The sequence below is a fragment of the Oreochromis niloticus genome, linkage group LG9 (assembly GCF_001858045.2).
Source record: "Oreochromis niloticus isolate F11D_XX linkage group LG9, O_niloticus_UMD_NMBU, whole genome shotgun sequence".
NCBI lineage: Eukaryota > Metazoa > Chordata > Actinopteri > Cichliformes > Cichlidae > Oreochromis > Oreochromis niloticus.
In genome coordinates, this window is record NC_031974.2 from 5,986,395 (window position 1) to 6,009,583 (window position 23,189).

General features: G+C 39.5%; 1 protein-coding gene and 1 long non-coding RNA gene across 5 annotated transcripts in view; one reads left to right on the plus strand and one right to left on the minus strand.

Moving 5' to 3' along the window:
- Positions 1-18,945, plus strand: part of LOC100710619 (phospholipase D1) — a 52,996-nt gene extending 34,051 nt beyond the window's left edge. For 2 of the 4 annotated variants that reach the window (XM_003456245.5, XM_005460979.4), the window contains exons 12-26: positions 366-447; positions 620-730; positions 822-1,004; positions 1,597-1,816; positions 6,839-6,967; positions 7,048-7,166; positions 7,341-7,454; positions 8,688-8,798; positions 9,067-9,155; positions 10,164-10,277; positions 10,553-10,602; positions 11,314-11,448; positions 12,898-13,051; positions 13,961-14,078; positions 14,339-18,945. In XM_003456245.5, coding sequence (XP_003456293.1) covers positions 366-447; positions 620-730; positions 822-1,004; positions 1,597-1,816; positions 6,839-6,967; positions 7,048-7,166; positions 7,341-7,454; positions 8,688-8,798; positions 9,067-9,155; positions 10,164-10,277; positions 10,553-10,602; positions 11,314-11,448; positions 12,898-13,051; positions 13,961-14,078; positions 14,339-14,563 — 1,954 coding nt within the window. In that variant the 3' untranslated portion in view covers positions 14,564-18,945. The remainder of the gene's footprint in view (positions 1-365; positions 448-619; positions 731-821; positions 1,005-1,596; positions 1,817-6,838; positions 6,968-7,047; positions 7,167-7,340; positions 7,455-8,687; positions 8,799-9,066; positions 9,156-10,163; positions 10,278-10,552; positions 10,603-11,313; positions 11,449-12,897; positions 13,052-13,960; positions 14,079-14,338) is intronic. The other 2 variants (XM_019352901.2, XM_005460978.4) reach the window with 1 other exon arrangement.
- A 1,083-nt stretch (positions 18,946-20,028) lies between these two features.
- LOC102081510 (uncharacterized) lies at positions 20,029-22,335 on the minus strand. Its single transcript, XR_002058655.2, has 5 exons — positions 22,321-22,335; positions 22,064-22,216; positions 21,507-21,617; positions 20,993-21,069; positions 20,029-20,913 (listed from the first exon to the last, which is right to left on the minus strand). It is a non-coding gene; the product is annotated as an uncharacterized LOC102081510 (long non-coding RNA).
- Positions 22,336-23,189: the final 854 nt, after the last annotated feature.

Consider the following 23,189-nt stretch of genomic DNA (forward strand, 5'->3'; position numbering starts at 1 on the left):
AAATACTACATTTTACTTGCACATATATATAGAAATAAGTGTGTGTAAGTGTAATCAAGTATCTAGGAGGCAGGAGTCAGCAGTGGCTCTTTTAAGTCTACTGGTATGCTTCCGGATTAGCTAGAGAGGAAGTAAAGGAAGGATTATTTTTACATAATCTGTACATGAATATAGAAAAGGAAAAGAAACAAGGGATGGAAAGAAGAAGCAAGGGAAGGATAGAAAGGTTAAGGAAAGAGAAAAGGGAAACAAGAAAACAAGCAAAGTAAGGAACAGAAAAGATGAATGAAAGGAAAGGAGGAGGAAGTGTAACAGTGAGAGTGAAATGAGGGGAAAAAACCTTTTTGGCCTGTTTCGTCCCGCAGGCTGAGTCCAGAGATCTTTTTGAAAAGGCCAGTTGTTGAAGGAAACCGATGGCGTCTCGACTGCATACTGAAACGCAAAGCGGTAAGAAGGACATTTTTCTTAGTTTTTATAACAAAAGTAAAGCTACCATGTCAATTTCTCCATATTGATATAATGCAAAGTATTTTTCCCTCTTTTATTTCATCCAAAAGCTAAATTTAAGGTTGTGACTTTATGTCCTGATTCATAATTGTTTCCCCGCTCTCCCCCACAGCAACAAGGAGTTCGAATCTTTGTGATGCTCTACAAGGAGGTGGAGTTAGCTCTGGGCATTAACTCAGGATACAGCAAGAGAACGCTGCTGCGCCTCCACCCCAACATCAAGGCAAGTACACAAGTGTAAAGGTCTTCTGCAGGTTCATAATGGCTGACACGTTGCATTTCTTCTCTAAATTTTGGGATATTTTCTTCATCAGGTGATGCGCCACCCAGACCACGTCTCCTCCGCTGTGTACCTGTGGGCGCATCATGAGAAGATCATCGTCATTGATCAGTCGGTGGCCTTTGTGGGTGGGATTGACCTTGCTTATGGACGTTGGGATGACAGGGAACACCGGCTCACCGATGTTGGGAGTGTGACGCTCTCTCACTTGGAGCAGGTCACTTCTTCAATTTAGTGTCACTTTGGCTCAATACAAGAATCAAAACATTTTATAGACCTCCTAAATTCCCATCATCACTCTCCACAGATACTTATCTCATTTCTTTCAAATAGACTAAAGGATTTAATGCTCTGTTTACAATGAGAAAACCCTGCACAGAAACATATCCAGACGGGTGTTTAGAACCCTCATCCCATGTTCTGATATTAGGTGCTAATTAACCTCCTTATAACCAAGGGTGTTCCCCAGGGATCCATTCTAGGGCCTCTCAAATTAATTGTGTATATTAACAGTCTTAGCCACAATATCACAAATGTCTACTCCAACTTTTATGTTTCTGATAGAGTGATCTGCTGCTCAAAGTCTTCTTCTAACCAAGCTTTCTATCAACTGGATAACTTTTTAAAAACTTTTCTTAATAAAAAATATTAAAACCCCAAAAAGAACAGAGGGAAAATGGGGGAAAATGATCTAAAAATGAACCCAATAGTCATAATTAATATCAATTAACTGAATTAACTGGATCAGACTTACATTAAAGAAAGCAGTACAAGGGTGATAATACATCTGTTTTATTACTGTTTATTAGGCTGCAGCTGCCTCTCCCAGCATGGCTGCCCAAGCCAACGGCAGTAGTACGGTTTCCCAGAGCAACGGAAAAGGCGTATTCACTGTGGCAGACTCGATGGACCAGCCAAGGCTAAAGAGTCACGGGAGGTTGAGGAGGACCAGGATGAGCATCAGAAGACACCTGCAGAAACACGGGTTGGCCCATCCCGATAGCGACAGCGACCTGGAGCCCGAAGAGTGTGAGTTTTGCAAAAGTGCATCCACAACACAGCAGGTGTACAGAACATGCTTATGTCAGGGTGCATGGGTGTACTTTTTTCTTTTTTTTTCAAAAAAGCATTTTTCATGATGCTTTCACTTAAAAAACAAAACAAAACAAAAACTGCTTACTCGACTGATATTTGAGGTGATTTTATGTGCAGAGTGTGCCGCTGCAAAAATAAAAGATTTTTGCTCACCGGCGCTTAAATTATATTGTGTTTTCATCGTTGCTTTCAGTATCTTTACAAAGTTTTGATGAAACAGATGCAATTTGTTTAGGTAAGCTTAGGCTAGGTAAGACAGATTGTGAGCCACATGAGACTCTTTATCAGCTAATGATATTGGTATCTTCTGCCTCCATGTCTCCATCACATGCTGCTCTTTTTAAATGTAGTTTCGAGGATGATCTAAAATGGCTCTTTTGATGTTGAAGGTTGCCGACCCATGGGTTAGGTAAACAGTGCTGTGTGCTACTGGTGTACGAGTCATGCCATTTTGGGAATGACAGTCCTATGGAAGATGATAGGTGACAGAGTGAGGTAATCATCAATAATCAAAGCATCAGCTTTGCCCCCATAAAACTATGCAAAGTTTAATGAAATAGAAAAATGTATTTTAAAAAGGAATTAAAGACAAATTAATCTAAAACAATTAGTTTAGGTTATTTTTTGTGTTTCTATGTTAATCTCTTTTAAATACATTTCATCTTAAAATGTAAATTTTTACTAGGTTTATTTATTCCTTGCTTTTATTTTATTTATTTTTATTTCCTTTCTTTTTATTACTTTAATAAAAACATTTATTCCCTATTAGCTGTTTATCTTTATTAAATCAATACATGCATTCTTTCTTGTTAGCTATTTCTTTACTCTTTTTTTGTTAAATTAAAACATTTCTTCCATTGTTTTCATCATATTTGATAATGGCGTTCATGCTGATGCTTTCTTATCTGCCTTGGTCTCGTCAGTCTCTCACATTATGTGGCCATCAGGACTGTATCATGAACAGCTGAAATTAACCTGTAATTAATGAGGTGTTATTAATTAACATGAACTCAAATGGTCCTGCGTAGAGGGAAGAAGGTGATTTGATGTGTGTTTTCATGGGTGCTGCGTTTAGGTTGGTCTGACAGCATCAGCAGCCATCAGGCTCTGATCCCCGGCAGGCTGTCAGAGCCGAGGGTGGCCATACCGCTCGGCCTGTGCCAGGCTGGTGAGTTGGAAGCAGGGTGGCTGCTAGATCCCCTGTTTTGCAGTGCGTTTTGCTGTGGTTTGAGCTTGACTGACTGACATTTGATTCTTTTTGTCAAAGGTCAAGCTAAGCTTCTATTTTTTATTTAACTTTAATTAAGAAAAGACATTTACTCAAAAGAATAAATGTTATACCAGGAAAAAAATTAGTAGAAATTTTAGTGTGCCAGTGCAGTCGCTACTGTATGAGTTATCACTAACAAGCAAGCATTAACAGACCTGATTTAATGCTTCCACCTAACGGGCCTCTATGTGAACACTTTAGAGTCAAAGCAAAAACTGCCACTAGGAAAACAATATGTTGAGGATAACAAAACACTGATTCAGTCATCAAAACCCGCTTCTATGATAATATATACCTGAGAGCTAAGCCTCGAGTGTATCCTGGCTGTTCAGTCTTTGAAATTATTTTCTCTTTATTTTAATGAGTTTTTGGACACTTTTTTTTCTATTGATTTTCTAAACAAAACAAAAATCTCACTCAAAATTCACAGTTTAATGTTCCCGATCGACTGACTTAGAGAGACTTAGACTTAGAGCTTTTTATTGTCATTGTGCAGTTTCTTGCACAGCAAAATTGGGTAGCTGGACTACAAAGGTGCAAAAGTAAAAAAAAGAGAGAAAACAATATACAACGAGGGAAAAATAAAAAGCAATATGTATGTGTACATATAGACATATATGTGAGTGAACTATATACATGGTATATGCATTAGAGACATTGAAACAGAAACATTGTGGGGCTTGTAAGGGCATGTAATAAAACATTTTGATCAAACGACCAAAGGTACTCAGTGCTGTTATCTAGTCCATTGCACCTGCACACTCAGTGAGCTGAGAACATAAATACATTCAGAAACGTCAAAAAAAGCTAAGAAATGGGGGAGTAAGGTGAAAACACACCCACAGAGGGTGAAAACGTGTATTTGTGAGTTTAATGATAAGGAATCAACCAGCCTTCTCTTAAATAACTCACAGCTCAGTCTGATTGTGGCCTGTTTCAGATTTTCCCTTTAATGATATACCACAGCCTGTAATCACTTTCACTCCATTTATTTATTTTTTTAAACAAACACGTTTCTGAGCGAGTGTTGTTCCTGCAGTAAAACAGCTGCTGCAGGCTTTTGGGTTTTAGCTGCAGGAGGCATTTTTATTTGTTTGCCACGTTCATCTATGTTAATCCTGCTGATGTCATATCACAGGGAACGTGATGCAAATTAAACAATAAGGTGAGAAAAATCACCCCTGCTGTTGCTTCTTCTCTTTGTTTGCACATCTGACACAGCTGACCGTATGAATATGTTTTTAAAATGAGCCTCCAGCCTGGCGGGTAGGTGAAGTGATTGTAGTGCAAACAGGGTGAGTGGAGTTCAGTCTGCTTGCAGCTTCTGTTTATGTCCTGTCCTTCTTCCAGCTGCTGTTTCATGTCTTTAAAATGGCTGTTGAAGCATTTTCAACACCCATATATCACTGACAGAGTCTCCATGGCTCTTTAAGATAAGCTGCACCGTAAAATTGAATTAGTTCCCAGAACTTAAAAAGACTATGCAAACTCATTGCCTCAAAAAACAAAGGGAAGTTTACTTAACCTCCTAGGACCTGGCGTCCACATATGTGGACATCACATTTTTAGTTATTTAGACCCAGATACTCAATTTTGCTCTACAAGGGCCTGATATCCACTTATAAGGACATTATACTGCTACTGTTCTATTGAAATTTTAAACGAATATCCTCATTTGTGGCTCTCATTTTTCTTAGAAACAAAAATGGGTAAAAAAAATTGGGTAATTCTTTGTTTTTACATTCATCGGGCCCCAATATGCCCAAATTTCAAAGATAAATTAAAAATGCATGTCGTGGAAGAGTTCGGGTCTTAGGAGGTTAAGATAACGTTCACTGCAGGTATACAGTACTAAGAATAGCCAGATGTTTCTGGCACAATACTAAATGTTTACCCACTGATAATCATTTCAAGTTCTACTAAATTAAAAAATAATTTGTGCTAACTTACTTAAAAAAATCACATTAATTTTTATCATCCTTGAAATTTCTAGTACAGCTATTAATATAACACCGAATACAAGTATCATTCAAAAAGAACTCATTTGCTTTCTTAAACATTTTTTTCCTGCATTTGCTATAGAACAGACCTCAAAGTAGACAATCTCAGGCTCCCTCCCCACCGGAGAGGTGACATTCAATGTCCCACTCGTCAGTCTGGATAGCCCTGACCACCACCCCACACACATTAATGTCAGGAAAGCATATTGTTCAAGAACTTTTCATTCTGATGATTTGTATAATAATTTGAACACAAAGCATTACTATGTCTGAATGTGTGTTGTTGGCACTGTCAGTTTAGGCCTAAAGAGATATGTGTGTTAAATTAGGTGGTTTTATTTTTTAATGTAATCATCACATGCTTGTTAAAAGCTAACTTCCAATATATTGAGTCCATATCCGACTTGTGGGGTCTTTACCCCACATGAAAACGTATAAAACGGCTTCAGGGGAGCTTGGAAAGAACTGTTGTTGTTAATTGGCGCTACATAAACAACATTTAATAATTTAATAAAAAGCCAATGCTTGTGTAAAGCTGGGCATACACTGTGCGATTTTTCCAGTCGCGCGATTCAGCTTCAGCTCAAACTGCACGATTGACTCGCAGGGGTTATAAGTTCGCAGGTCACGATGCAGGGGCTCACACTATACGGCCCGATGCTCTGATGCGACCTGAGTGCTCACACCGTGCGTCCATAAAAATGAAGGTTAGAACAGAAAATCTGTCGCTCGCTCTCCCTCTCTGTCTTTCACTCACACAGACGCACACCACCACCATCAACTTTGCTAAATTGCTAATGAAAAACATTGATCAGGCAGCTGTGATTGAGCAGTGGTGTAAATCCAACTATTTTCACGGTTGTTGAGGTCGTGATAATTTTGTGAGGCCACATCGAAAAGGCTCGGATGAGCTTTCCAAAGTTCTACAAGTGCCTCCATCGCTTGTGTCCAGATCACACGCTGCACTGCTGTGCTGCTCCGTCTTTTTCACCGACATTTATGTGTTTGCGCGTGCTCAGTGTGAGCGGCTGCGGTGACACCCTCACGACGCACGATGAAGGCCAAACTCGGGCCGATCAACAAAACGGTCGCACGACTGAACAGTCGGCTCAAAATGGGCCAAAAATCGCACAGTGTGAGCACAGCATAAAGGTATTAAACCAGTCTTATTTTTAAATGGCTGGCTTTTTTTGTTTGATTGTATGAAAGTGTACTTTTCATTTGATCTATGACCTCAGTAAACACTTTCTAGATCAGTTTATGGCCTCTATTGATCCATGGCCACTATTAAAATATGGTCCTTATTTGTATCACTATGGACAATAAATCTCACGTACCGTGCTGACTCCATCCATCTCTGATATACAGTTTAACTGTGGTGTGTGCTTGGATGTGTATTTTTTTGGGCTGTTTAAGTGTGATCCCGTCAGCAGCAGTATCTTTGAAAATCCCACCATGTTTGAAAATGGTGCATTGTATAAACAGCACAGGTGCAACATCAGGAAAACTGAAATGTTCAAAGAAGAGACCATTGTTATCATTGTATATGGTTTTAAATAAGTATAATAAGAATTGGTCAAAAATGAACGTCCCAGGTTGGGTGAACTCACTGAAATAGCTTTTATAAGAATAGTTCATTGTCTTCTTTTGATGATAGATAATTGATCAATATCAATTGTTTTTTAGCCTCTGACCCAGTGCAAAATGAGCCTGCGGGGGTCGGAGAGTTGCATGGGAACACGCGATTCTGGCACGGGAAAGACTACTGCAACTTTGTGCACAAGGACTGGATTCAGCTAGATAAGCCTTTCGATGGTAAGCACACCACTGATGGTGTCACTCTTGATGCAGGATGCTTTTCTTTAGGTCTGAACTTCCTGTTTCTGCTTCTTTAGATTTCATAGACAGGCACAAAACTCCCAGAATGCCTTGGCATGACATTGCCTCAGTGGTTCATGGGAAAGCAGCTCGGGATGTGGCCAGACACTTCATCCAGCGGTGGAATTTCACTAAGGTTGGGGGTCATGCTGCTGCTGCTTCAGTCTGAATAAAAATGACAGAAGTGGGAAAGTTGTGATCAAAAATTATGTGATCCCTGGTTGAACTGACTTGGACTAAACAAAGACTGCTTGATTTTCATGACTGTAGAAGAAAATTTGATGAGATCTCTTTTCTGTTGCATTACCAGCTTGTGAAGCCAAAGTACCGCTCCCTGTCATACCCATATCTGCTGCCCAAGTCTCACACCACTGCTGGAGAACAGCGATACCAAGTCCCCAACTGCATCCCCACCAAAGTACAGGTTAGTAGTGGTACTAACCCCCAAGTAGGCTACTTTGGGGTTGTTGTTATTTTTGCTGGCTTAGCTAATAGTCATCTGGTGTCAGTTATGTGCCTTAATCTTTGGTGAATTATTTAGTTTTACATTAATTGTAAAAAGTTGAAGCTACAAACATTGGTTTATATACTGTAATATACATTATTATGTAGTTTGTTGTGTCCGGATCAGCCTGTTTCTCACTTTTCAGACAGGAGCTATATAATTATTAGCCCAGAACTGACATGTTGTTTTGTGGTGTCCCCCAGAGCTCTATCTTAGGTCCAATTATGTTTCTATTCAATTCAATTCAATTTTATTTATATAGCGCGAAATCACAACAGCAGTTGCCTCAAGGCGCTTTATATTGTACAGTAGATCGTACAATTGTACATGATTCCTTTTGCACACACATCCTTTCATTTCCATGAAGATAATATTCAGTGATTCATCTCAAATAACCTTCATAGAGTTTGACTGCGTTGTATTGTGGTCAGTTTAGGATCTGTAAGGCAGAAGTGAGACACCCAGTGTTGGAAACTTATTTCAGTCACTTGAAACCAGGACGGTTTTGGTCACGATCATAGTTGACGGCAGGAATGTTGATTGAGCAGTAGATCAATAACTCAGCCGCATCAGTTGTGAATAAGATCTTTATTGTCCTTGCTTGGGGTTCTTCCCCAACTCAGAGGTAGAAATCCACTGTTTTCTGGCAGAGAACCAAGACCTGGTACTTGGAAACTGTACAAGGTCAGACTTGGAGGTGCTGACTCTCATTCCAGCTGCTTCACGTTCAACTGCAAAATACCTGCTGAAGATCACACTCAAATTAAACCAACAGAACCACATCATCTGAAATACAGTTCAGGGGTTCCCAAAACATAAAAAAGACAAAATCATGGGAATTGATTTAAATTTCCCACATAGTTATTTGTTTGTAATTTATTTGCTAACCCACATCAGGTTATCCAGCATGGAAAAATTAAGCAGAATTACATCAAAATATGGGAATAAATGGGAATACAAATAGCTGATAACCAAATATAGAAACATGTTCACAAGGAAGAGTTTCCAACTTTTTTGTAAATGTTTAGCAATCACTAAGCTGAAGCTGAAATAAACACAAAAAAGTAATAAATCTTCTCTGTGAAGTTTCCTCTGAGTGACAGGAAACTGAGTCCTGTGACTTATTCCTATTGCTAACCTGTGTTCCCTCAGATCCTGCGCTCAGCTTCAGATTGGTCTGCTGGCATCAAATACCATGAAGAGTCCATCCACAATGCCTACGTCCACGTCATCAAGAACAGCCAGCACTTCATCTATATAGAGGTTTTCATTTTTACAGATATAACACCTTCCTGTAGTAGAAGTATAACAACAAAAGTAGAAATTGTTTCTAAAAGCTACAACATAGAAAGATACCAATTTGATTTTTAAAGCTTCAGCCTTATATTGGCTTCATGTTCTTGCAAATCAGGACTGCGTATGCAGCATAAAGCTTTGATATCCATAGGAGCACTTTGCTTTTCTTCACTGTGTAGAAAATATTTATGACCTTTGTACAGGATATAAGAATGTTTCTGTTTTTATCTCCCAGAATCAGTTCTTCATCAGCTGTGCCGACAACAAATATGTTTTCAACCAGATAGGAGACGCGATTGCAGAGCGCATCATTCGGGCGTACAGGTAAAACACAAATGCACACGCACACAGCGTAACGCTGAAAGAACACACAGTTTGTCGATGTTTGTGTGGCTGCTGTGTGTTTAGAGTAAAAGCACTCCAATGGACTCGACACTCACTCTGGTTTATTGTGACATTATTTCCCAGAAACACAGTGTTTGTGTTGCTCTGTGTACCTTCCACATGTTTAACAGATGAACTCAGTCTGACCCAGTCGAAGAGCTCGTTGGATACTTTCCTTTTTGATGGTTCTCCTCTCTGTGATGTTTTGCTGGCGGGAACTTGAGTTTATTCCATCCTGCAGAAACACAAACCTGCCCGACGTCTCTGTGGCTTCAGTGTATAAACAGTCCAGGATGGGTTTTTGATGAACCTCCCAGCTTTAGTGGATGCATACACAGGAAAACATGTGTAGCATAATTAATGCATAATTCATTTAAAGATCTTTAAAATGGCCACACTCTGAAGTTCAAATTCTTAATCAAATCTTTTTATTTACACTATAGCAGATGTGTTTTTTTTACCCGCATAGATACGTTTTTATCTGAGTTTATGCTTCTGAGAAGACACATCCGCTTTTGCACCAACTTCCTGTTGTGCACAAGAACAATGTCCATTCTGGAAAATTCACGGACTGCTTGTTGTTGTACTTCAGTCCAAATACTTCAGTCCAAGTACCTCTTCCTCCTCTCAAGTTATCGAGCTATCTCATTAAAATTGCCTTTAGGAAGAGAGTGAAGCGCGAATATAACCCTCTACCAAGCTATTGGATATTTCGGATATCCTGGTCCTGGAGGCACTGATCTTTGTTTGATGGCATCTCGGATAAGGTTGTTAAATTGATGGATGTTTAATCACCATCTGAAGTGTCAAGCCTGGTAGCGAACTCTGCAGTTGAGGGAAAAGCTGCCAATCATTGGACGTCATCAAATAAAGACAAAAGAGTCTAAAATATTGTGAAAAGCTTCATAAATACACTAAAATGTTGTGATTTTCTACTTGTGATTTTAGGGAGGGTAAAAAGTATCGCGTTTACGTGGTGACGCCGCTGTTGCCGGGCTTTGAAGGAGACATCAACACCGGAGGCGGCAGCGCCATCCAGGCTGTCATGCACTTCAACTACAGGTGCGTGTGTGTTTGTAAGTAACAAAGAATGAGCCATGTTAAACCACTGCCACACCTTAACTTTTAACACACACACCTGTTAAATCTGCCGTGTGTGTGTGGGTGCTGTGTGCCTTCACTCCGTTCCTTTTTTTTGGTGAAGCATTTTTTTCTCGCCCACATTCTTGAGTAAACAGGCAGCCCTTCCTGTTCAAACATGCTGACACACACGGAGCCTTGTGTTGTGTGGAATGTGGACTTGCTGCTAATCCTCCTCTGTCTCTCTGTCCCTGCAGGACCATGAACAGAGGAGACCACTCCATCATTTCCCAGCTCAAGAGAGAGAGTAAGTCAGCACTAACTGCAACACATCCGCCACCCTGACTGTTACAGGGTGTCACGTAGTCGCTCTGGTTGGGACTATGAGCTCTCTTTGCACTGTATGCACTGTATTGTGTCACAGCCTTTAACATATGTAGAGTTAAATTAATCAATTAACTTCAAGTTCTGAAAAAAGCAGTTTATTTACAGTCAGCTGAATCTTAGACTTTTAATCTCAAATCCTGTTTATCGTGTATATTTGTGCAGTAATGCCTAAAGCTTGGTTTATACTTCTGCGGGAAATCTACGTCCTAACTTGTGTAGTAACCAGAAACTCCTTTTATGCCTAAAATGAAACGTCCACAGTGTTAAAATGGGATTCCAGTTACAGTGTCGATTTCCAGCAGGAGCATAACAGAGTGTTACAGTAACTTCAGCAATGTTTTCCTGTAAATTGTAGTTGTAGCAATGCAGCTCTTACCCGAGTCAATTTGAACATTTTATTCGTAGTTCCCTCGCTCACGTCGGTTTCATTTGTATATCACCAACTCACACTTTTATACTGTAAGATAAATAATCTATAGTATTAGCCAGAGAAGCGCATCAGTCAGTTCCTTATGAGCAAACACCAGGTGACCGTGTAGATTTTCTGCTCTTTCTATACAACTTCAGCGATCAAAACCCCCAAACTGCTAAAATAATGATGTGATTGTAACTGTGTGGCGTTTGCTTGCAGTGGGAGATAACTGGATAAACTACATCTCCATCGCTGGTCTGAGGACTCACACTGATCTGGAGGGGAAGCTCGTCACTGAGCTCATCTATGTCCACAGCAAGATGCTCATCGCGGACGACAACACCGTCATCATCGGTGAGCAGCTTCAACTGAATATAGGAGTTAAATTCCACCCTGAACATGTATAATAGAGAAGCGAGAAATGAGAGCTGCAGAGTGAGACGTGTCAGAAGATTTTAGATGTTTTATAAAATGGTTCAAAACAAAGTCACGACTCAGTTTCCACAAGATGAGACTACAGTTTTCAAAGATGGAGAGAGATGAAATCAAACACCTGTTTCTGATGAGAGTTTGTCTTTTGTGCAGATTAGTGGAAGATGCAGTGCTTTACAGGAAGCTGATGATCTATTCGGTTTATAAGTTCATTTAAAGACGCGTGCTTCCATAACTCTGTTTATTAGGAAATTGCTATAAGAGTTTTAATCATTTAATTCAGAATTTCCTTATAAATTTCCAATAAATAGAATGAATCTAAGGAAATTACTGAAGTTGATTCCTTAGATTTGACTTCTTGGTTTGTGTGTTATAAAATCATCAGGATCATTTCATGTAAGCAACCAAAGGCAGGGTATTACATTTTTGTTAAGTTTGTTTTAATATTAAATTATGCTGTTTAAAAATGTTACCTTCTTACTGTGGACAGTTTCAGAGTTTCAGACGCTTGAATTAAAAACTCAAAGTTTTTAGTTCAGGTTTTAAACCCACTGTGAGACATCTAAAGCCACTTTTTTATATATCGAGATATAAAATGAGACTCTGATGGGTGAATTTGGGAGGCAATGATTGAGTTTCTTGGATGTTTTCATAAGAAAGCCCCCAGAGTGTCGTGTACGGATAATCTGAGAGTCATTGACACCCGGCCGCATGTGGTGGTGATGGGGAGGAGAGTTAGTACAGTAGATTTCAAAGGCAGAATTATCTGATAATGTGGTGACATCAGTATTATAAATATTGGTGGACAATGTGGGGAAGTGATGGTTAAAATAACAGAAAAACTCGGCCACAGAAGAATAAAGAGATAATCTGAGGGAGCAGAACTTCCTCTTCAAACATTCTCCAAACTTCATCTCAAGATCTTTTTTCTGTGAATCATCTCGAAGCTTAGGTGATAGTTGGTAGTAACTCTTGACCACTGAACTGTGTCAGCATCCTATAATACTGTCCGGATATGTTGCTGATGTCTTGACTGTTTTGTTGCTGTTTGCATCGTAGGTAAATTTAGGAATAAAAGCGTTTTTCTCTGTTTTTAAATGGGAAGTTGGTGCTTTTATTTTGCCCACACCCACAAAGACAAGTTTAAAAAACTGAAATAGCACAAGAAAGTCTTATGATTAGGATGTGATTCTAACATAAAGTGAAGTGAAAATGGGGAGGAAGAAACCTCCAGTACACTCAAACTGGCTGTGAGAGGGATGCAAACAGCCTGAACAGCAGAAACCTAAACAGTCTAAAATCCAGTGTTGCAGCGCCCCCTGCTGGTGTCTTCTGTCCCCTGACGCCTGGTTTGATCCTCTGTTTCTTCAGGTTCTGCCAACATCAACGACCGGAGCATGCTGGGAAAGCGGGACAGCGAGGTGGCGGTGATCGTGGAGGACTCGGAGATGGTGGACTCGGTGATGGACGGAGAGCCGTACAAGGCGGGAAAATACGCCCTGCAGCTCCGGCTCGAGTGCTTCAAGTACTGAAAAATGTGCAATTTCACATTAGAAAGACTTATTTGACAGAAACACTGATTATTAAATGATGATGATAACTGGAAACTTACATTCTCAAATCAGCTGTCCAGCGCTAAAGTGGTGATCTGTTTTAAAAGACCTTCCTGGGTGTCGTGTCGCTTTTAGATTGAGTTAGAAGATGGAAAGAATGGGAGGTTCAGTCCCAGCCTGAAGGAGGGTGTTTGAGGCAAAACCCCTCTTTTAGATTCATTTAATATTAGTGCGTTACTGCTCTCCTAACCTCCTTGTTTTCTGACATGGATTCTGCTCGTCACCACCTCTCACTGGGTGCAGAGTAAAGTCTCAGATTTCAAACTTCTCAGACTTTCAAACAGTGTCAGACTGCACACCTCTGCCAGTGTGGAAATTTCCCTTCACATCACGCACGACTTGAGTTTCTGCATCCATACTGACATCTAGATCCTGATTAGTTAGTTACATTGTTTTCTTTCAAAAAGAAAAAAGAAACCAGAGAACAGATAAAAAGAGGCGTGATAGTGCAAACATCCACACAGTCACTGGTTTTAATATGTGGTTCAATCCCTGAAATTAAACAATCCAGATGTGACTGAAGTGCAGCCTTTAAGCTTTAATTTATGTTGTATTGCAAAAGTATTGTATTGACTGTTTAGGAATTAGAGCCGTTTTTATACATAGTCCTTATTTGCCTTTTAAACTATTTTCAAGTTTGTCTCGAAGTAAATGTGTAAATTTTGTATGATTATTATATTATTTTTCTACCCTTTAAGTCTCTTGGTTGTTTAATATTATGATGAAATGTAACGATTTTAAAGCAGGTTGTCGCTCAGTTTTTATTTATTATATTGTTCAGTATATCTTTGTGTGTCTCACCCTCCTTCTGTGTCCCTCAGGACGATCCTCGGCACTTACACAGATCCCACCATCGATGTTTCGGATCCAATCAGCGATCACTTCTACAAGGAGGTCTGGATGTCCACCAGCGCTCGCAACGCCTCCATCTACCAGAGGGTGAGTGTACTCCTTTGTATTCAGCTCCACTTTTTCTTTCTTTTTATAAAATATATATTTTTACATGAGTTTTCTATTATTTAATGGACGATTTAATCAATATTAAAATTACAAGCATATCAGCTGAAGGTAAAGCTGAACTTTTCCACTTGCTGTCACACGGTCATGGAGGAATACTATAAATACATAATCAGTCATAGATCCTGAATAATGACATTAAAAAATTGCTCCAAGCTCCTGTTTCTCTCCTGCTCCTCCAGGTTTTCCGCTGTCTGCCATCCAGCGACGTCCGTAACATAATGGAGTTGGAGGGCTACCTGGCCAAGGCTGGCCTGGACAGAGAGGACCCGGCTCGGGCTCAGGAGGAGCTGAAGAAGATCCGTGGTTTCCTCGTTCAGTTTCCTCTTCAGTTCCTGTCTGAACAAAACCTGCTTCCACCCATCGGCTCCAAGGAGGCTATGGTGCCGATGGAGGTCTGGACCTGAGGCAGAGGGGGGCTCGTCTCTGTTCTTGAGTGGAAGGTGGATAGAAAACACTCTGACGCTATTCTGGAGGTCTGACGGGACTCTGACCAAAAACAGATGAGGTCATGCTGGAGCTTTTTAAATGTTATGATCTCTGTTTCACATCATAGATCATAGCTCGTGATTGCATGTTAACAAGACAGCATCACCCTGAGTTGAGACTCTCAGGAGACATTTACTCTTAAACTGTAATCTGATCATGGCTACTTGAGGAGTTCTCAGTGGTGAGTATTTGGATTTAGACTCTCCACAAACACACAGACCCACGTCAAGAATGCTGACATGTTCACAGAGAGCAGGGACTGGAAAAATGACTGAAGTAATCATAGATAAAATCATACATGAAGTTTAAATGATAAATATATGTATTGACAACAGGCAATTTATGTGATTTAAATAGATTATTTGGCAGGCTCAACAAACGTGCCAGAGGAAAACAGGTGTGGTCAAAACCGTTTAAAATGGTTGTGTCACACAAGGAAGTCACAGAAACCAGAGATTATTTAGAAACACCTACTAATTACTGTGATGAGCTTTAAGCTGCAGCTTTAGAGGAATGTCTGCCCTTAAGGCAGAAATATTTCTGAATACTCATGTCAATAAAGCAGGAACTAAAATGCAGTCAGGTCCCCAAATTTTGTCCAAGCAGGCTTTTGTGGGTTTGTTCAAACCCACATTTGTTTGAGTTACACTAATCTGAAAAAGCTCTAATAAGCTCCAGTTTCTAAACTAAGATATGAGACGACACCTGAACATACATCAAGCAGCCACAACATTAAACCTTCTGACAGGTGAAGTGAATCACATGTTGTGAAAAAAACAGTGCTTTGCTGAGAAGCTTTGAGTCCTGGCATCCCATCAAAAGATTGTCGCAGACTAAATACATACACCCTTTATGTTACCAACACTCCCTGACAGCAGTGGTCTCATCCCAGCATGATGAAACATGACGCAAAACCTTCCCGGGAACACGATCTCCACCTAGAGGCCAAAACTTCTAAACTCCACTAAAATCTCTTCGACCATCAGCAGGATGAGCCAGAGCAGGCAGACCAATCAATGCACCCCGCATTATTTAAGGACAGTCGTTAGGGTCGGGCATGGACCTCAAGTCATGGGCAGTTTTTGCTTTGTGGGGGAGACCACTACTGTTGGGGGGGGGCTGCCCTGCCCTGCCCTGGGGCAGAATCTTTAATTGCATCAAAATTATAAATGTTATTCATTTAAACTGCCAGGACTTCTGTTCTCACAGCCTGGGGTGACCACATTATGACTGTCCCCACTTTGTGACATCATACAGAGCCAATAGTGGAAACATTTTTGTAAGCAGTGTGGAGCAGTGTGAGTTTTGGGCTCAGCCATGTTTAACATGACTGTCCACCATCTGATTTATGACAGAAGGTGGACAGACCAGTCCACCTAAATGTTGTGGCTCATTGGTGTGTGTTACTTTCTGTGTTTAGTAGCTCCAAAAACCAGAATTGACTCTTTGTTACAGACATACAACAGTTTTGTTTACAGCCTTGTAAACGTCACCTCCAGCATGGCGTCAGTTGTGATGTAACATCTATGAACCTAACCTTACAATGTTCAAAGACTGAGAGAGACTCCACACCTTCCCAGAGCTCATATGTGCACACAGGTTGCTTCTGAACAGAAGCAACAGACATGGGCGTACAGACCAGCAGCAGAGGGAGCGATGGACTCTACAGTGCCTGAAAGTCTGGGCCTCGTGTTTACAGGAAAAATGAAATTCCCCTGTCACCATGAAGCTATTACTCTACCTTTTTTTGTTTGTTTTTTAAGTACAGCTTGAGCCTCTGTTCTCTAACAACACTATGCAACGTCCAGCTCTGACTCTTCTGCCTTCAAAAGACACTAAATCGTTAAATCCAGCAGAGCAGAGGCGGGGATGAAGAGCCGGATCGAGCTGTCGGGCATCTCTGCACATGTTTTCCTTTTAAACTTGTCTCATGTGGCTGCTTCTAATATTTATGTCAAACAGGAAATCAAACGTGCCAAAGATGACGGACTGTACGCTGATGTTAACACACATTCCTCATACTGTGGATTCTGCATGACTTAAGCCTCAAGTGACCTACGTTTATACCAGCTGTACTGATATGGCTCTATGTTGCTGGTTTCTAATTTCCTAATAATAATTTTCTGGAAACCACTACTGTAACTTGGTTATTGGGGGATTTAAATAATAATAAATATTAATTTATTACTTGTGTGTAATTGGGAATATTTTTCTAGATGTAATAAATTATTTTCATTGGTTGACTTTTAGAAAGACTCCAGTTATTGAGATCAATTCATACAACGTGTCACTATTTCCAGGAAACTATTAGGAAATTATTGACTTGTACAAAGCTCTTTTATTTTGCAGAAGCATGCATGAAGAGTTTATTACATTGCTGCATTTCCTTTTGTGTCAGAAAGCGGAAATTTCCCACAATAGCTAACTTTGCATTAACAGGTAATACTGGTTTGTTACTGGTATAATGGATGTTTTATGTCCACCAGGGGGCAGTAGAACAACATGTTACCACTTTAGTAAGTTGTTGTGATGACTGTGTCTGCAAACTGTTGCCAGTTTAGACAAGCAGCAGGAATAAAGACACGTGACTGTCCATTACTGAGTTCACCTGCTGAATATCCATCAAATCTAATTCGGAAAGTGATGATGCCAAAGTCTGTCACTATTCCAGATGATGATTTCCAATGTTTGGTTGACTGAACGATTGAACAGTGATACTTGGATAGATCTCCCCTTGGTGAACTTGTGTGTGCAGCGTTGCTACCATGAGACACTGCAGTCACATGTTTTTGCTACCATGAAGTCAATCAAAGCTCTCTTATCTTAGATCCGGACGTCTGCCTGTGGGCTGTGATACCTGTGATACTATTTGCATTCTGCCTTTTGGTCATTTTAACTTATCTGGTATTAACAGTCCCTGGGGGATCTAAAAGAGCAGGTTCTGTCACATTTTCACAATCCTGAATCAACTATTCACCCCAAAAGTCAAACTTTCACTCTTTCAGCTGCATATTTGGTCTCCACCTACTCTAAGAATAGCGTCTTACAGTTCAGCTGCTACATGTAACACTATACTGATCGGCTAGTTGGATAGTCTGTGTAGAGTTGAGGAGAATAAAACAAAAGCCTTCAATGCTTGTGGCGTTCCTTTGAAATTGGATTAAGAGTTGGTCCTATTTTGAACAGAACTGCACTTTGGTGTAAAGTGTGACAAAGTCAGACCACAAGACGTTCATGATTTTATATTGACTTTGTGGATTTTGACTGGTTTATGTCAAAATTGGGGTAAATATCACCGTGACCATGTCAGTGTCAAAGGAGACCATTTCAGTTTTAACCTTTCATTGCTCAAATCAACCCTAAACTTAACTTCTGGTAATTAAAAGAGGACTTTTGTGGATGCAAACATGGCTTCACCTTGTGGAAAATGTGTCTTTAAGTGCATTATCAAGAAGATATTACACCAGCTTTGTCTTTGCACTTTGTTTCTGCTCCCCTCAAGTTGCCAAAAGATATTATTGCAGGTTTGGAATATTTACAGTTAAATACCTTCTGATTAACCAGATTCTGATGCATGAAGCCTCATGCATCAGAATCTTCTGATCTTCTAACACATCTGGAACGCAGCATCACTATTTGTCTTCCTCGTTGGTCTGTTCATCTGCATGATGCTGTTTTGTGCTGTAAATTTGAAACATGTAAGGATCTTTACTGACTGCAGCTGACAGCATGACAGCAGCTCGTTGCCATTAAACCGTCACGGACAAACGTGTGAACTTTATAAGCTGAACAGTTTTCTTTAAAGCCATTGTTGAAGCTAATCGGTGTGTCTGTCTGTAAGATGGACCTGATACTTTAATGTTGATGGAAATTGGACCTTAAGTGTGCTCTTTCTGTTTAGTCTTCCTCTCTACCTCCCTGTGTTTCTACCTCCTGGTCTAGCGCTTTCTCAGCTCCTCATATTTTCAGCTTTTGTGATATCAGATGTTTTAAATCTAAATCAGAAGCTTAAAAGATAAAAGGCTGAGTTCATATAAATCAACTTAAACACAGAAATATGGCTGAAATCTGACTGTTTGCTCGTGTTCTTTGAATCTCGGCTCAGAGGCTGAGAAACGCTGATCTGTCCCGTTTTTCTCTCGTCTGCCTTTTCTTGCTGTATCTTTATAAATATGCACTATTTGCACAGTCTGTTGTTTCTTTGTGGGAGCCCCTTAAATGATCTGCAGTACCACATCATGTGTTGCTTTTTGAAATGATGGATTAAATAAATGAGGTGTTAACAAGTCATTGAAAAGCATCTGATCGTGTTGTTCAGTGATTCCTTAGTATAAGTTTGTGATATTATGTGAGTTAAACTGAACTGAGAAGCTCAGTAACGTCTTCTTTAAAGTTTTCTGTCATTCTGCACAGAGGCAGGAGCGGTCACTGTGCTGGATCTATATCGGCTGTTCAGCACCTACGATGTTAAATATTAAAATGTTTTCGTTATCAAAGTCTAATTATTTAGGATTTAAAGGGACCCTTATATGGAAATACATGTTTTTTCATGATATCACAATTGTTCTTTTTTTGTTGAATGAAATTCAAAATTTCTTTTTGTTCATAGAAGATTAACATTTGTTTTTCCTGTAATTTAAATGGAAAATTTAAACTTTGTGAAATAGGAACGTCCAGCTAAGAAGGCCACGGTAGAAAAATACATTTTAAATAAATTTTAAAAACACCTTTTATTTCTTAATAACATGGTATACATTTTTAAATTCTCATCATCTATTTCTCAAAATTATAAAATGCATAAATGTCTTTAAAACTGACAAAAACGCTAAAATCATAATATGAAATGCTGAAATTAATGTGATTACTGAAAGTAGTCTTATGGCTTCATTTATTAGTAAATGTTTGGAAACTTGTTTAAATATTAATCATTTCATTCTGTTTCCTTGCCTTTCTTTTGTCACATCATGGAAGTGTTACTTAAAAAAATCATCCTTTCTTTCAAACAAAAGGGGTCTCAAACTCGTGGCCCGGGGGCCACCCCTACTTGTGGCCTGTGTAAGTGAAGAAATACAGTGCAATTTGGCCCTTGAAGCTGCTTTTTTGTTAGGGAGAATTTGTTTGTTCTTCTTCTTTAAAAAGCAAAAAATGTTGTTTATTTGGTAGTTTAAAGAAAGGCTTCAGTTAGTTAAGAGTGAGGAAAAATATTTGCATTTACGTTTGCAGTTTAAAATTAAAGAAACAGCAAAAAAAAAAAAAAAAAATATGGATCTGGATGTTTTCTTATTTGTTTGTACTACTTTAGCACTAAAGTGGCCAGCAGGGACCCACAGCTTATTTAAGATTGAGACCCTGTTTCAAACCAATGTTTTCGTTTCTTTTTACTCAAATCTACTGTGACACACACCAGTTTAAATGTTTTTATTTACATGATTGCTTTTAAAAAATCTCCCATCAAATGGAACAAAACTGTGATGCACAATACATACATCAGTTGAACTGGATCCACAACAAGAACAAACAAACTCTATGAAAGAAAAACAGCATATCAGTGAAATAGAGTGGAAACGTTCAGATGGCTACAATTTAAATTCCACAAGAAGACCATGAACACTGTCACTCCTCTGTGACGCTGGGCTGATCATTGTCAAAAAGCTCAGATGTGGATGTGAAAGTGAGCACTGACAAATTCTCCCTGTTTGATAAAACTCACAGCAATCACCTGATGTATTAAAGAAATCTTATCTTCTGGAATTTGTTGACATGAAATGAAAAACGCATAACAAACAAACATCCAACACTGCCAGCCTTATAAGGAAAGATGATGGGAATCAATCTGTTGGTAGGAAACAGTGACCCTGGTATCAAAGACTATCCACCATAAACAGACACCTGCAGTACTTCACAGGTTTTTACATATTTTATGGAAATAAACCACACAGAGGCTTTAAATAACTACAGGTAATCTGCATGTTGGTCCAGTTCTATCTTTGCATTCACAGTGTTAAATAAACCTTTAAAGCCCAATTCTTGGATGTGTTTCAAATCCACGTTTGACACTTGAGAATACAGATGTAGAAAAATATAATCTACACAATCAAAACTGAACAGGATCACCTCTTTTTTTTGTTGGCATTTACGTCTTTTTCTAGCAACTTTTTACAGCAACTGTAACGGCAGTCTCGCTTTTCATGCCCCGCTGAGTTTGGCAGGAGATTTACAAGAATCAATCGAGCTTCTCAAGGATTTCATTCCTCATCTTAGGCATAACCTGTGAAATATATTTCCATTATGCATATATGATTAAAAAGACAACATGGTTTAATGTGATCAGGAGGAAGTAAACTTACGTGTCTTTTCAAAGGTTCAGGGTGGAATCTATAAATCGGGGGGAAACCTTCTACTGTTTGTCCTCACACACGGAGGTCTGTAAAAAGAAGAAGTCATGTATTTATAAACAGTGCACTGAAATATTACAAACTGCCTTACACAACGCAGTTTGTCAATATGACGTTCCAGCTAGAAGCCGGTTAGCTTAGCATTGCACAAAATTTGAAAACAGGGAAACACGTGAACTAACTATATTTATCTCTTTCTTTGTATTATGTTTTAGTCTCCCCACAGAGTCACACTGAATCTTGTCCTCAAGTCCTTTTTAGGTCACGTCCTATTTTACTTTGACTTTGTGCCTGTTTGTTTTCCTTGTGTGATCCTGGTGTTTGCTGGAGTTTGGTTGTTGTTTTGCTTCATGAACTTTTTACACTTGGAGTTACCTCTAATTTTAGACCAGCTAGCATTTTCTCCATAAAGGTATCAGAAAACAAGACAAAGACAGGGAATTAAGGCATCTTTAATCATGCTTACTTCACAATTTCATTCTCCATTTTAGATCCGATCAGCTCCTGGTTGCAGTTGTGTTTCATCAGCAGAAACTTGGCTGTGGGAAACTTCGGTGTGTCCATCTGTAGCTCATCACTGAAAGACAGATTTACTCAGTCACTTTGGCTAAAAGAGAAAAATGTAGCGTGGCTGCAGTAAAAGTACAGAAGCTCAATAAAGTCAGAGTCATTCGAGGGTTGAGTATTTAGCAGCTGCCCTCGGAGTGTGCTGAACTGAAACAAGTTTGTGTTTTATTACTTAGAAGTCAAAAGCTATATTTAACAGTTTGCACCATGTTACTTCTTTGGGACATTTTCTACATACAGCTGGCATCAATCTATAGTCAGCTGCAGATAGTTTCAAATAGAAAGTCAAGAATATCATGCACGGGCACTGTGACCACCAGCTCTTCATCATCCTTTAGATTTAGTGCATTTATTATCACGACTGGTTGGTATTAAGTGATTTTACACATGTACGGATCCACGTTCAGAACAGCTTCTCGTGTCACTCTAACAGCTGAATGTTAAATGTTGTCTCACTCTGTATGTTTGCGGTGATAACTGAAGCACCGACTGATGGGACGCTTTGTGAATGTGGACCAGCCGGTCGCTCCGGTCTCTGCTATGTGCTTCTCTGCGATGTTTCCATCCTCGTATCCTTCACGGGGCGCCATTTTGACTGGTTCAAAAAACCTGAATGAGATCAGGAAGATAAACAAATGAGCAAAACTACTGTTCACTGTTAGAGGAAGTAGGTAGATGGTTTAGTCTGTAAGAATATGGAACCACTTCATTACATTCATTACATCTTATGAGCTCCACGAATAATTATAGTTACAGCATAGCATCTAAGTATTTCTGTGATAAAGCTGCGTCCGTGTGATTTATGACATCCATCCATCCAAAACTGTCACAGGGCTAACGCATAGAAAGAGACAACCATTCATGCTCATCCATGTAGTTATTCATTTTAAAAAAACATTTTGTTGGTTTATTATTAATATTTTTTTATATGCATGCCCTTTGATTATTATTTCGAATCACTAATTAACCTAACCCCACTAAATGCATGTTTTTGGACACATGGGGAGAACATGCCATCTCCACACAGGAGGACCCAGCCAGTGGAGTCACACTCAGGACATTCCTGCTGTGAGACAACAGTGCTAACCACCCCAGCACCGTGCTGCCCTCCGAAACAACAACTGTATTTTTTATCTTCTTTTTTTTTCTTCTATTTTTTGCATTTAACATATTAAATGCAAAAAATAGCGGCGTAACTGAGTAAACGCAGCTAAGTACTTCACACTGATAGCTTCACACTCACTGACTGCAGTGATTCAGAGCAGGGGTGTTAAATATGGGCTGCGGAGGCCAGAACTGCTTTACAAGAGACTACAAGCTACTACCAAACTAGTGTTTGTTGCTGCTATATAAACTTTTTTTGTTGGAGGATGACGTTGTGTAAACGTATCGTCATTTGCCGGGTGAAAAAAAAAAGTCAACACACAAAATGTCAGTTTCATTTTACACAGATGAATGAAGAGCAGAGTTCTTTGGTCATGCATCAGGTAGAAACGAGTAGAAACTGTTTCTTTTTCACTGACAGCACACGGGAGGTTTAAATTAAGTTCCCACACCTGCTTTCACCCTGGACAACGTTTTC